The sequence below is a fragment of the Delphinus delphis genome, chromosome 1 (assembly GCF_949987515.2).
Source record: "Delphinus delphis chromosome 1, mDelDel1.2, whole genome shotgun sequence".
Taxonomy (NCBI): Eukaryota; Metazoa; Chordata; class Mammalia; order Artiodactyla; family Delphinidae; genus Delphinus; species Delphinus delphis.
The window spans coordinates 53,994,709-54,008,747 of record NC_082683.1 but is presented as its reverse complement, the minus strand read 5'-3'; the positions used below and the strand labels follow the sequence as shown (position 1 = coordinate 54,008,747).

The window sequence follows — 14,039 nt, the reverse complement described above, 5'->3', positions numbered from 1 at the left end:
TCTCAGGCAGGTTTATTTAATAACAACCCTGCGATATAGGTATCCTCACAATCCCCATTTTACAGATGAGGAAACTGAGGCTTAGGGAATAAATGACTCACTCAAAGCCTCACAACTAATAAACTGGAAGGCAGGCTTCGACGCCAGTTTTAACGCCAAAGCTGGTGCTTAGGCTGTATGGCTCCTTTGGATGATCAAGTGCATTTGAACTTGGAAAAAATTAAGAGGAAATAGATTCCAGGTGACTCTCATCGGGATACTGGGCAAGTGCAAAGTATATGAGTTTTGATGCCTGTACAACCCACTGCACTTGGTAGACAGAGCACAGGTGTTGTGTGTTGAACTGAGCATCCCACCAAAAAAAAAAAAAGATATGTTAAATTCTGAACCCCAGATACCTGTGAATGTGACCTTATTTGGAAAAAGCGTCTTTGCAGATGCGATCAAATTAAGACGAGGTCATACTGGATTAGAATGGGCCATAAATCCAATCACTGGTGTCTTTATAAGGAGAGGGAGATTCAGAGACAGACACATAGGGAAGAAAGCCAGTGAAGACAGAGACGGAGATTGGAGTTCTCTGCACCAATGACTGCACCTTAGAGTCCTCCAAACCTTTGTATGCCCATTATTTAAATTAATTCTCATAAAACTCTCCAATAGGGCAGATGCTAGAATCGATTCCATTTTACAAGTGTGAAAACTGAGATTTATATCAGTTAAGCAGAATACATGATATTGCACAGTAAATGGTACAACTGAGATTTGAACCAAAATCTTCAATTCTAACCCATCACTATGAACTAAAGTTATCTGGTAAGATGCAAGGAGCCACCAAGTGGCCTGTCTTCCGTTTGACATTATGTCAGAAGTCTACAGAAGCAGTGTGGATTATGGAGCACTGGAATCTTCTCGTCAATTATTACCATTAGTATAGTTTTAAATAGGACAACAACGGTATTAGGTATATGCATTAAAGCAGCTACTGTGCCCTGCCTCCACCCTCACTTCACTCTCGGCTAAGGTCTCCCTGATTGCTCTTCATCATCCTGCACTTGCCTCAAAAAACACCTTGTCTGGGCAGAGAAAACATCCTCATTCTTTCCTTCCCCTTCAAGGTTGGGTTGAGTGACTCTGTGATCCTTTGATTCCCTGAACTTCTCCCCTGGAGATTCAGAGGGAGTGCAACCCTGCCAACACCTTGATTTCAGACTTCTCCTCTCCAGAACAGTAAGAAAATAAATTTCTGTAGTTTTAAGCCACCCAGTTTGGAGTCATTTATCACAGCAGCAACAGGAAACTAATACACTAGTATTCACACCATATTTTTGTAACTACTTATGGATTCTCCTCTACCAGCATGAATCCTGGTATGAGAATGAAGATTTTGTCTTATTTATCTTTGTACCTGCAACTATCTCACACAGTGCCTGGCACTTAAAGAGTGCTCAGCAATGCTTGTTGAATGAGAAAATACATGTGGTCCAGGAGGTGCACAGTAATGCCAGCACACATTTCGTGCAGCTTCCCATCTGTAGCATGACAGTGGCCTGGGCCAGGTAACCATGCCACAGATCCATCCCAAAACACCCATCTTCAACTACGCACTGCTAGCTCATAACTCCAGTAAGGTGAAGGCCTCAAATCAACGGCCTTGTGACTGACACTTAGAGCAACTGTGAACCTCTGCCTCACAGATCAAATTCAAGGGACAACGTATGGACAGAGACAGGATAGGACATGTAGGCAGTGGAGGTGACAGACATAGAAGACCTTCCCCTCTGCCCCTCCACTGGCTTCAGAGTTTGGAATAATCATAATAATCATTAGAATCAACAGAATCTTCTGTTTGCTAGCTACATACTTCCAGTGTCAGGCACTATGGTGAGTGCTTCACAAATTTTACTTTGTTCTCACATTAATCGTTAAGGCAGATATTTTTACTCTCTTTATACCAAATCTACTTACACGGTGAAAGGCTATGGTGAACTGTGTGATAAGCATGTTTCTAGTGAATTTGACCTCAGAGGGCTTGGCGCCAACTGCATGGCCCAACCCAGAGAGGCAGCTGTCTTTTGTGACAGGAGGCAACCTCACTCCCAATTCCATCTGAGTTTCCTACGCTTATTTCCCTTTTGCTTCATTTTTAAATGGATTTCATTTGGCTCCACAGAACGCATTTCTTTCAAAGTCCCCATGGGGCAGCGTAACATAATAGTTTTATTACCAAAGCAAAAGATCTTTCCCCATCCCCACCCAGTTATGCCAACCCAGCTCCATTTTCTGGCCTCTTTGCAATCATGGGATGATCTCTCAGAGTTGAGGTGGACACAGGCTTAACATCTAGGTTTCTGGTTTTCGTGGCTTTGAGCTGATAGTACTGCCTTCCAAGGTCAGGGTCATTTTGTCTACTTGGGCTTTCACAAAACTTTCTACTGTGTACAATTTCTAAATGCACCAAAGCATGTTGAGATGCTTACCAGGATGGACGAGAACTGGATCCCCAGCCCACTGCGGTAAACTGCAGAAGGAAAGCAGAATGCCAGAATCTCCCTCAGCATGAACTGTCTTCTAAGACCTTCTCGACAGGGCAGTGTGCTTGAACAGTATAAAATGTAACTCATTTTCAACAGTTATACCAGAGTATTTTCATCTAAATTAATATTATCTCCTTCAAAACACCCTGGGTAGCAACGTATGTATTCAAACAATGCTGACATTGCACTAACATTTCTGGAACTCTTTTTCAGGCAGCTGTTTTTACCGTCTGTGGTACTTTCTTTGAAAGTCTTCAGTCTTAACAAATTTCATCCTTTGAGAATAGATGTGAACTTTGGAAAGAGAAGAAAATTGGTTGGAGCCATGTCTAATGAATAAAGTGGGTAATCAAATCTCGTTACATCATTTTAGGTGAAAAATGAGGCATGACTATAAAATAATGTGACTGGTTCCCCTAGGTGACCCATAAACCGACTAGCTGAAAAATAATTCCCGTAGAGGAGTTTCAAAATGCTTTGAGCACTAGATGCATCACTGGAATAAGTGTATGATTCCCAGAGTGTTGATTTGGCAGGGTACAATACTAATTTGGATATATAAGTTCAAATATGTTTGTAAAAAAAAAGAAATCTGATTGCTTACACTCATGAAAATGAAGAAGCTATTCTCCTGGAGAAATTTCTCCTCCTTTTTTTGACAGCCTGGTTGGCTTTGGACAAGGAGTGTGCTGAGAAAAATAGACTCATCTCCTGCAGAAAGTCTTCGTTGGACACACTACCCCCTCCCACACATAACCCCCGCCTCAAGCTGGGGCAGGCATCCCGGCTCTGAGCGTCCACAGCCATCTCTTTTCCCTCAGGTATTAGCACTTATAAAACTTAGTGGTGATTGTCTGTTTTTGTGTCAATCTACCTCCTTCAACTAGAGGTTCCTTGAGAATGAGGACATTATTTTGATCCTGTATCTCCAATGCTCGGACAATGTGCACAGAAGCCCAGGACACTAATCCCTGTTCTGGAGGCGGACCCTTTGCCTTTGCTTCTCACGTTCCCAGGGCTTCGCCTGCCAAATATAATTTCTTCTGCCTGGCAAGCAAAACTGGACATTCAGTCTGTGTAAAATCCACCCATACAAATTTATAGAGGCCTAAGGTAGAGTTAGTGGCTGCTTAGGGCTGAAGGTGTAGGGGAGCAAGAAGGATTGACTGTTAATGCACAGGGCTTCTTTTAGGGTGATGGAAATATTTTAAAATCAGATTGTGGTGATGGTTGCATAACTCTGTAAATACACTAAAAAATACTGAGTTGTACACTTTAAATGGATAAATTGTGTGGTGTGTGAATTATATCTCAATAAAATAGTTTTATTTTAAAAGTCCTCCACAATGAGAATGATTGTTGCCTAGGTTCCTTTCTAAGCCTGTAGTTGGAATAAATGATAGTCAAGGTCTTTTAAAAAAATCTAGGTACCGATATAAAATTAGGTCTTTATGTTCCCTCTGTAAATCTATCACTTGAAAATGACTGAGTGGTTTTCACTAAATTTGGAAAGCATGTTTATGATAATGAGGACTGTGGGGTATTCCCCAAGATTAATACTCCCCTTCATTTAGACTGACACCCCCAATATTTAGCCTAACACATAGTACCCAGAATAACATCGATATAGGCATACCTCAGAGATATTGCAGTTCCAGACAACTGCAATAAAGTGAATATCACAATAAACCAAGTCATACGAATTTTTTGGCTTCTCAGTGCATATAAAAGTTATGTTTACATTATTCTGCAGTCTGTTTAGTGTACAATAGCATCATGTCTAAAAAAATTGTATATACCTTAATTTTAAAATATTTTATTGGTAAAATAAAATGTTAAGCATCATCTGAGCCTTCAGTGAGTTATCATCTTTTTGCACTAGCAACTTCAAAGATCATTGATCACATAACAAATATAATAATGATGAAAAAGTTGGAAATATTGCGAGAATTACCAAAATTTGACACAAAGACATGAAATGAGCAAATGTTGCTGGAAAAAAACTCGTCACAGAGTTGCCACAAATCTTCAATTTGCAAAAAATACAGTATCCGTGAAGTGCAAAAAAGCAAAGGGCAATAAAATGAGGCATACCTGTATTTCCCAGCCTCCCTTGCTGCTTGAGGAGGCCTTAGCCTAAGTTTCAGCCAATGGAACAGGAGTGAAATCGATTACATGCAGCCTCTGAGAAAGGTGTGCCTTCCTCCCTCTTTCTCCCCTTCCTGTTGGCTGGAATGACCATATGGTGGTAGGCAGCCACGTTGGACTATGCAGATAAGGGCAATTCACTGGGGAAGGCTGAGCAACAAAAGAAAAACATGCATCCTCTGACACAGTGGAGCCCCGACCCTAGGCCTGGACTGCCCACACCCAGTCTATTACAGAAAGGGTAATACTCTTGAACCTATTACTATGAACTTTTATTTTAAGTAACTTATTTTAGAACTCTGCTATAGCAGCCAAAACCTACGTTTTAACTAATGATAAAATTTGGTGTTCTGTACCAAAACAGAATCTAAAGTATGCAGCATTGGCATACTTTTTATGGCCATGGCAAAATTTTTACCACCACTACCCTGGAAGGCAGACCACGGGCCAACCAAACCTGTAGCTCTAGGCAAATGGTTAGGAGAATTCAGAACAGGAGTGTTTGTTGGCTGCTTCTTGCCACAATACAGAGAGGAGCTCAGGCAAGGACTAGGCATCCTGCAGGCAGAAATGGAGGTGATGGTTCTGCTAAGGAAAGTTTTCTTTGTGGCTTGTACACCATGTTGCCCAAGTCCAGTAATTTGTACACTGCAGAGTTGAGATGAAGATCATTTGTATACCTATGCTAAAGCAGCTACCCATGAAGCAGCAGGTGTAGCAGAAAAGGCTTAAATCTTTCCTGGGATTCTCTGCCACACGGTGGGAACTAGCCTACCAGCAAATAACCCATTAAGGATACTGTCTTCTTACCCAGCCCAGCTTTTCCTACTGTCTTAAAGTGACCATCAGTGACAGAGAAATCAGGGGAGGGACAAAGCATAGAGGCCAAAAAATAAAAGCTAATGTTTTCAGGCTTCTAAACTCCATCTAGGTGAGAACTTTCACTGTGGTTATCAGTGTTGGAGAAACAAAGGACTTTTAGGAAAGATAAATGGGGCCTTAAAGGAATGGGTAGGGGATATTATAATTTTGTGATAATGTCTGTTTCGGTGTGGTGCTGAGTCAATTTTCCTTGGTTTCCAGAAACTCTCTCCCAGGGATGGGATTTATGACAACTGAGGAGGCTCTGCTTTTAGGCAGAGAAAGGGGTTCAGAAAAATGCCTATTCTCAAAGGCCTTCAGCTCGAAATAGTTTTTATGCCACAGTGATGTATTCTGGACCCCTTCAGACTTCAGAAAAGCTTTCAGAAGAATGATTTGAGTGGGCTACACCTCTAAGAAAGTTAAGCAGGCAAGTTTCTATGATCCATTCATTCTCCCTTAAATTTCCTTGAACTTGACACAGACATACCCAGTCATTCTGTGGCCATTGGAGCTGTGGTTAAAGTGGGGAATCACCTTTTAAAAATGGCTTCTGAAGCACTGACGTATATACACTACCAAATGTAAAGTGGATGGCTAGTGGGAAGCAGCCGCATAGCACAGGGATAACACAGGGAGATCAGCTCGGTGCTTTGTGACCCCCTAGAGGGATGGGATAGGGAAGGTGGGAGGGAGATGCGAAAGGGAGGAGATATGGGGATATACGTATGCATATAGCTGATTCACTCTGTTATACAGCAGAAACTAACACGACATTGTAAAGCATTTATACTCCAATAAAGATGTGAAAACACACACACACACACACACACACACACACACAAATTAAAAAATTAAAAAAAAATTTTAAATGGCTCCTGAGTGTGCCAAGTAATCGAGGGCTTACCTTCAGTTGGGAGAATTTGGAGAAGAGTTTTCTTACCTGGTGTCCTCAAACGGGATGGACCACAAACGGGGTAGCCCTAGGGGTGGGGGGGATGTTTGGAAAGGGTGAAAAGGGGCTGCCTTTGCCTCAGGGTTTTGTTGCTTTTTTAACTTCAACTGTTGGAAGTCTCCCTTCCCAATGCTTATCCCAGTCACCACTCAGATGAGTCCCTGAGGCACAAGATAGAAAAGGTGAATGAAGCCCTGAATAAATACAGTGAGGAATGTCAATCAGCTCAGGCCAATGAGGCTGAAACACTTTGAACACTACGTTTTCGTACTGGAAACAATTTCTTCCCTTTTTCCTCTTCATGAGTGCCCCAGAGTGTTTCTGAAAAGAAGAAACGTGACAGGTAGGTGGTGGTACAGAAAGACTTGGTTGACTTGTCCAACCTGCTAGAAATGGTGGAGCTGGAATCAGGACTCTGGTCTTCTGATATTTCATCCAGTTGATCGTTTCCATAAATAAGTATATCCCAAAGCAAGTTTCAGGGATTGTTATATCTTACTTAAAAGCTTGGGAAAACTGGATTGGGCAATGTTAAGCAGGACTTTCAGAGCTTTTAATATACAAAAGAGTCATGTGAGATTGCAAGAGGGCCCAGAATGATATTGGGAAATATCAATTTCCACCACCCCAGGGTTGATATGACTATCCATACATTATAAAAATCTTCCCAGGGTTAAGTTTGGCCTCTTCCTTTTAAACTGCTGTTAGTGGCATACAGGGAGGGTGAGATCCTGTTTTCCTACAGGTTATACCGTACGGCTCATTTTGGCAACTGATACATCAATCTGTTTTTGCTTGCTGTTGAGTGTGAATGATTCTGCCCAAGGAGTACTTTCCTCCCAGGTCACACTACCTGGTAGGATTTGGGGTAACTTTCCTCCTGAGTCACCACATGGTAGGATCTGGGGGTAAGGATTTGATTCTGAATAAATATTAGTCTTTTTTTTTTTTTTTTTTTTTTTTGCAGTACTCGGGCCTCTCACTGTTCTGGCCACTCCCGTTGCGGAGCACAGGCTCCGGACACGCAGGCTCAGCGGCCATGGCTCACGGGCCCAGCCGCTCCACGGCATGTGGGATCTTCCCGGACCGGGGCACGAACCCGTGTCCCCTGCATCGGCAGGTGGACTCTCAACCACTGTGCCACCAGGGAAGCCCAAATATTAGTCTCTTATACTGAGCTCTAATATGCTTACAAACACCTGTGTTGCTAAAGAGTGAGCTGAAATGGTCACTACATTGTGTGAGTCCCACGGGCTTAATCAGCAGGGTGAGTAGCCATTCTGGGGCCAAACCAACCAGCGTGAGGACCACAAACACTGGCGGGAGCTCAAGATGAACTCGCAGTTCATCTGAATGGTCTCCTGGGATAAAGCAGAGAACAGACAAGCCCAGGCTTCATCCACTTGAGACCTACAGTCAAGAAGGTTTGTGTTGGAGGCCAGGTGGGTTACAGACAAGCAACCCAACAACCACTATAAGATGCAGTCAGCGCTGTTATAGAGGTGAGCAAGACAGGCTACGAGAGCAGAAAAGTGGTGCACCTGATTCAGGGATTGGGAGCAGAGAAGTGCCAACTAAACCCAGACCTGAAGGTGAAGGGGCGAGAAGAACGCTCCAGGTGGAACCAGATGTGAGAGAGTAGAGCACGTTGAAGAAGTAGGTTGAAGAGGCTGGTTGGAGAGAGCCCCATCCTCCAACTCTATTGTTTCACGCTCTACAGGAAGCAACCACGCTAAAAACCCCTCATGTTTTATATTTTACGAGATACTTCCACACATACTGCTTTATTTTCTCACTACAGCAAACATTTCAGGCGTCCCTGGCCCACACTCACAGAGTCAGGAAAAGAGACCGGGAATTGCCCCCTCTGTTCCTGGAATGCAAGAGATGTTACACAGTAGCAAACACAGATATGCCAGGACTGTGTTCCAAATACTAGATTCCCGCAGGGAGTGGCTGAGGACACTCTCAGTCTGGGTAAAGGTTTTTTTTTTTTAACATCTTTATTGGAGTATAATTGCTTTACATTGTTGTGTTAGTTTCTGCTTTATAACAAAGTGAATCAGCTATATGTATACATATATCCCCATATCCCCTCCCTCTTGTGTCTCCCTCCCACCCTCCCTATCCCACCCCTCTAGGTGGTCACAAAGCTAATCTCCCTGTGCTATGCGGCTGCTTCCCACTAGCTATCTGTTTTACATTTGGTAGTGTATACATGTCCATGCCATTCTCTCACTTCGTCCCAGCTTACCCTTCCCCCTCTCCAGTCTGGGTAAAGCTTTAAGCAGTAAATGAGCATTTGGAAGGTATCCCAAATTCCCTCCTTTTTCGCTTGGGCTATCTAAGTTTTTGTCACTTGTACCCAATTGGGTTCTGACTAACAAGGTATCCCTCTATTTTGGTTGGGGCCATTGAGGGTAAGAGGAAGGTAGGAGACAATGCTGAGATCTATGGGGTGTGGGCATTAATATGTGCCTCAGGCTGGGTATGATTAACTTAGTGTCCCTGTATTAGCAGAACATTGATAACAGAAAGTCCTGCCCTCAGGCTCATCCTGAGGTTTCCCTACAAGTGTCATTCAAACAGTTTCCAGGTGAAAAGGGGCTGCCAGGCACTTTTAAATATGTTGTTTCATTTAATCCTCACAAGAGCCTCACTGCGTGCATATTATCATTTCCTGTCTTCACAGACAAGGGGGAAAAGGATCAGAAATTGAATAACTTGCCGAAGATAACTGTCCCCAACTCCTATGATTTTTATACTTTCTGCCTAGAATTCCTCCCCCAACAAATCCATCTTAGAAACTCCAACTCATCCTGTAAGCCTCAATCCTGCTACCACCCCTCTGTGAAAACTTTTTCGCTTCCCCTTCCGCGCCCAAGTACAGCCTGCCATGCTCTTGTCCCTTCAGTATCTGGCACATAACTCCCTCACAACACCTAACACACTGTGCTGTCTGCTTATTCCTGTCTACCTCCCCTTCTAGGCTATGTACTTACTGAGGGCAGGAATGTATTATATCCCAAGTACTAAGTGCAATGACTGATAAGAAGTAAGCACATAATAAATGTTTAATGAGAATAAATGTATGGGTCATAAACTATATGCTGGCTTTAAGTGCTGGAATATACTTGAAGTATTTTCCATATACTTCATAATTCAGGGCAACAGAACAAGGATTCATTGAATGCTGCATTGCCTTAGGTATGAGGGAGTGTCACATGTAAACTGACAATTTCATCTATCCTAGCGGTATCTATGGGGAAAGGTCAGTTAAGGGAGAAGAGTGGCAGACAGGGGCTCCCGGAAACGCTTTCTGAAGATGCTATCTGGATTGCACCAGAAGAGAAAGAGCAGCATATTTAAATCCCTGGTGAGGGATGAGAGAGAGAGAGAATCAAATCAGAGAACAGTGAGCTGAGGATGGAAACCTAGGGAATAGCTAGGATGTGGGTAGAGTAAGCAGTCCATGAAGGAACTCTCAAAAAGTGTGAGTAGAATCGGGAGACAGTGACCAAGGCAAGGGAATGAGAATTTTTAATGAGTACGAAGTCAGCAGTGCCAAATGCAACAGGCAGGTCAGATAAGATAAGGCCTAAACAGTGTGCAATGGATTTAGCAACCAGAAAGTCATCAGTAACCTTGGCAAGAGCAACGTCAGTGGAGTGGTGGAATAAACAGAAGCCAGACTGCAGTAAGGCGGTGAGTGAACGGGAGTTAAGAAATCTGTGATGGTGAATGCACACAACCTTTACAAAGATTGGCTAAAAGGGGGCGGGGAAAGCAACAGGGTAGAAGCAAAAGGGTGAAGAGGTTTTAAGAACATATATTTTTAGTCTTAACCAATTGTTTTCTTTCACCCCACGCTACTCTCAAATGGACAGTTTTCCAGTTGGACCCCTTAAATTCCCACTATGCTGTAAGCCCCTTAAGGACAAATCTTGCTTCTAAATCATCTTTTTATTCCACCCATTTCTCTGACATAGTATAGGCTCAGTATTTGCTGAAGAAATGCAAATTCAACACAGGTGATAACAGGGAAATGAACAAGAGCTGTACTGGGATACAGGTCTTGTTCATTCTTCGTTCTTCTTTCAAGGGAATGTGAGGTTGTCTGAAAACTCAGGATTATAAAGAAAACAAATCCAGACAATCTTCTCTCACCGATGCTTATAAATGTTTGACCCAGAGAGGCAGATGTAGATTGTTCCCAGTTTAGATTTGAGAGACAGCTGGAAAATATATCTTTAGACTCAGGGTCTCTTCATTCCCAGAAACTGTTCAAGTCCTTGGAACTAGCAGGTGTATACTAGATTCTCAGTGCTGCCATTAGAGTTCCTGTTGAACCTGCCTAAGCTTCAGTTTTCTAATTGGCATCTTGAAGATGCCCATAATAGCATCTACCTCATAAGGCTACAGGAGGATAAATGAGATACTGCAGGGAAGCATTTTTCACAGGGCTTGGCAAAATGGCACTCAATATGTTAATAAGAGAAATAAAGTACTGCTAAAATGGATAAAAATATTACTAAATATTACTGAGTTCCAGAAGAGGTGAGTGTAAGTCAAATCTTATGTTAAATATAGAAAGAAAAAAGAAAACTTAAAAAAAAACTCGTTAGAAAACTTTTTTATAAGAGTAAACAATTACCCCAATTTACCTATTTTATAAAGCCGCATTTTCGCAAACGTACCAGGTTGACTGAAAAGTCTACTTCAAGGTTTCACCTAAGTGGACCTGCCCCATTAACTCATTTAACGTTCCTTAGCTGTGGTGGCAGAACCAAGGTATTGCGTTAATTTCCTGGCCTGCCACGACTGCTTACACAAGAGCGCCCTTGGGTAGGTGGTTTCTGTTCTAATGGAAATTCAGCTCCAGCCCCCTCGGTGGAACAGATCCAGTAGCAACAACGAGCAAAGACTACCGTTTTCAAAAGCCTGCCCCCCCAGCAACCAGGCCGCTCCAGGGCAGAGGCAGAAGCTCCGTCCCAGCAAACTTAGGGGACGGGGAAAGGGACTTTGCGACCGCCTCCTCAGAACTGAGCGCTTGACCACCAGCGGGGCGGGTGCCCAAAGCCTTGAGCTCGCAGCCAGCGGGAAGCGCCAGTCCCGGACGAGAATAGCAGGCAACCCGGCGGGATGCAAAGGGGTTCTGAGCAAGGCGGCGACCTCTAACCTTTCCCGGTTAAGGCGACTGCACTCTGCTCGGTAACTGCATCTTCACCGGCAGAAAAGGTTAACGTAAAGGTCAGAGGCCTGGACGGCGGCGGGGGGGAGGGGAGGGAGGGAGGAGGAGAGAGAAGGGAGGCGCAGGAGGCGGAGGGGCGGGCCTCCCAAGGTCAAGCCCTGCCCTTCGCCTCGCGCCCCCCCGCCCGCGGGGGCGGGGGGGAGACGAGGGATGGGAGGAGCTGGCGGAAGAGCAGCTCTGCGGTGCCCCGTGGCCACTGTCCGGCCCTAGGCCAGCTCTGCCCGGCCCGCTAGGCCAGGAAGAGCGAGCGCAGAGAATTGTGGGGGTGGAGACTGAAGCGGCGCGCGCGGAAGTGGCCCCGCAAGAGTGAGGCAGAAGGCGGGCGGGCGACGGGGGCGACCGAGGAGCGGGCGCGTCCCTTACCCCGTTGGCGGCGGCGATGCGGACGATGAGCTGGATGGCCTCCTTCATGTAGAACCTGCCGTCACCGCCCACCACCAGGGTGGCCTCCTGCCGCTTTGCCGTCTCCACGGTGGAGATGATACTCTGGATGAAATTCTCGGCATAGTTGGCGCTGCTCTGAAACACCTTCACCCGCTTCCGCAGCCCGCTCGTGCCCGGCTTCTGGTCTTGGTACGCCTTGGTCTTAACGGTCACGATCTTCACCATGGTGGCGACTAGCTTCCTGGGGCCCGAGCGGACTCTGCTAAGCGAGGGGCGACCGGAGCTGTGGCTGCAGCTGCTGTGTGGTGAGGCCGCTGACGGGTCGGGGCAATGCAGGCTCTCTCAGCGGTGCTCGTCCCTCCTCCTTAAAGGGACAGGGGACAGGGCCCTCCCTTCGCGGCCAGCCCACCTCCTTGCAGGTCCGAGAGGGAGGGGAATGGGGTGCGCCCACCCCTAGGCCACCAGTGTGATGGGTGGAGCCTCTCTGATTTACCCTCCCCTCGTAAACCCATCCGCTGTAAAATGAAATCCGGAACTCCTCCCATAAGTGGAAGAGCAGAGCTTGGGGTAGGGACCGGGTCACAGGGCAAGGACTTGAGGCAGAGTGGGAAAAATAGAGTAGGGACAGCCGGACTTAGAAGACTTGGGAAGGTTCCAACTTAGGATTTTTCCGCTTTATGATGGTGCGAAAGCAATAAGCATTCAGTAGAAGCCATACTTCTAATTTTGATTTTTGATCTTTTCCTGGGCTAGCAATATGCAGTAGGTACTCTGTACACTGGAGATGCTGAGCTGTGACAGCAAACCCAGCCCCAGCTCCCAGTCAGCCACTTGATCAGGAGGGTAAACAACCAATACACGTGGAACCACTCTGTATCCATACAACCATTCTGTTTTTCACTTTCAGTACAGTATTCAATAAATTGCATGAGACATTCAACACTTTAGTATAAAATAGGCTTTGTGTTAAATGAATTGGCCCAACTGCAGGGTAAAGTAAGTACTCTTATAGGTAAGCTAAGCTGAGCTACAGTGTTTGCTAGGTTAGGTGTATTAAATGCGTTTTCCCCTTATGATAGTTTCACCTAACGGTGGGTTTATCAGGAGGTAACCCTAAGTGGAAGAAGATCTGTACAACATTTCCTGTGGTTAAGCTGGAGTTTCATGTGTAAATAACTTTCCGGAAACACGTTCTGAGGGATGGAAGTGTCAGCCTTAGCTAGATTTTGACTCATTTTTTCTATTCTCTAAATATTAGGGTATTTGTGTCTAATTCAAAGGTCTAATTCAACCTACTACTTTCCACCTGTTTACTGATGGCCCACACTTCATTTGGTTAGGGTGGGTGTACTAATAGGTAATTATTGAATATAATGTTTACTGAGTATAACGTTTCTAAAGTACAGGTTTTATTTTTTCCCCTATTTCATGCTCACAAAACTGAGATTCAAAAAATAAAATGGGGGCTTCCCTGGTGGCACAGTGGTTGAGAGTCGCCTGCCGATGCAGGGGACACGGGTTCGTGACCCGGTCCGCGAAGATCCCACATGCCGTGGAGCGGCTGGGCTCGTGAGCCATGGCCGCTGAGCCTGCGCGTCCGGAGCCTGTGCTCTGCAACGGGAGAGGCCACAACTGTAAGAGGCTCGCGTACCGAAGGAAGGAAGGAAGGAAGGGAGGGAGGGAGGGAGGGAGGGAGGAATAAAAACTAGTCAAGGCCACAGAGATAAGTATATGCAGGAGGCCAACTCAGGTGGATGTGGCTCCCAAGCCAGGGCTCTTACCATGATTTGCCTGCATGTCACCAGGTTTGAGAACTAGGAAATGTATGGGGAAGCGTTGATAAACATATGTACAAATACACGGTAAGGCTGAGTGTTACTACCACCAGTTATTTATGTAGTTC

The 14,039-nt window shown here is 45.0% G+C and overlaps 1 protein-coding gene across 1 annotated transcript in view; it reads right to left on the bottom strand.

Moving 5' to 3' along the window:
- Nucleotides 1-13,608, bottom strand: part of PGM1 (phosphoglucomutase 1) — a 61,311-nt gene extending 47,703 nt beyond the window's left edge. Inside the window, exon 1 of the mRNA XM_060023185.1 lies at nucleotides 12,116-13,608. Within this exon, the coding sequence (XP_059879168.1) occupies nucleotides 12,116-12,361 (246 nt within the window). The 5' untranslated portion in view covers nucleotides 12,362-13,608. The remainder of the gene's footprint in view (nucleotides 1-12,115) is intronic.
- Between the last annotated feature and the right edge of the window lie 431 nt (nucleotides 13,609-14,039).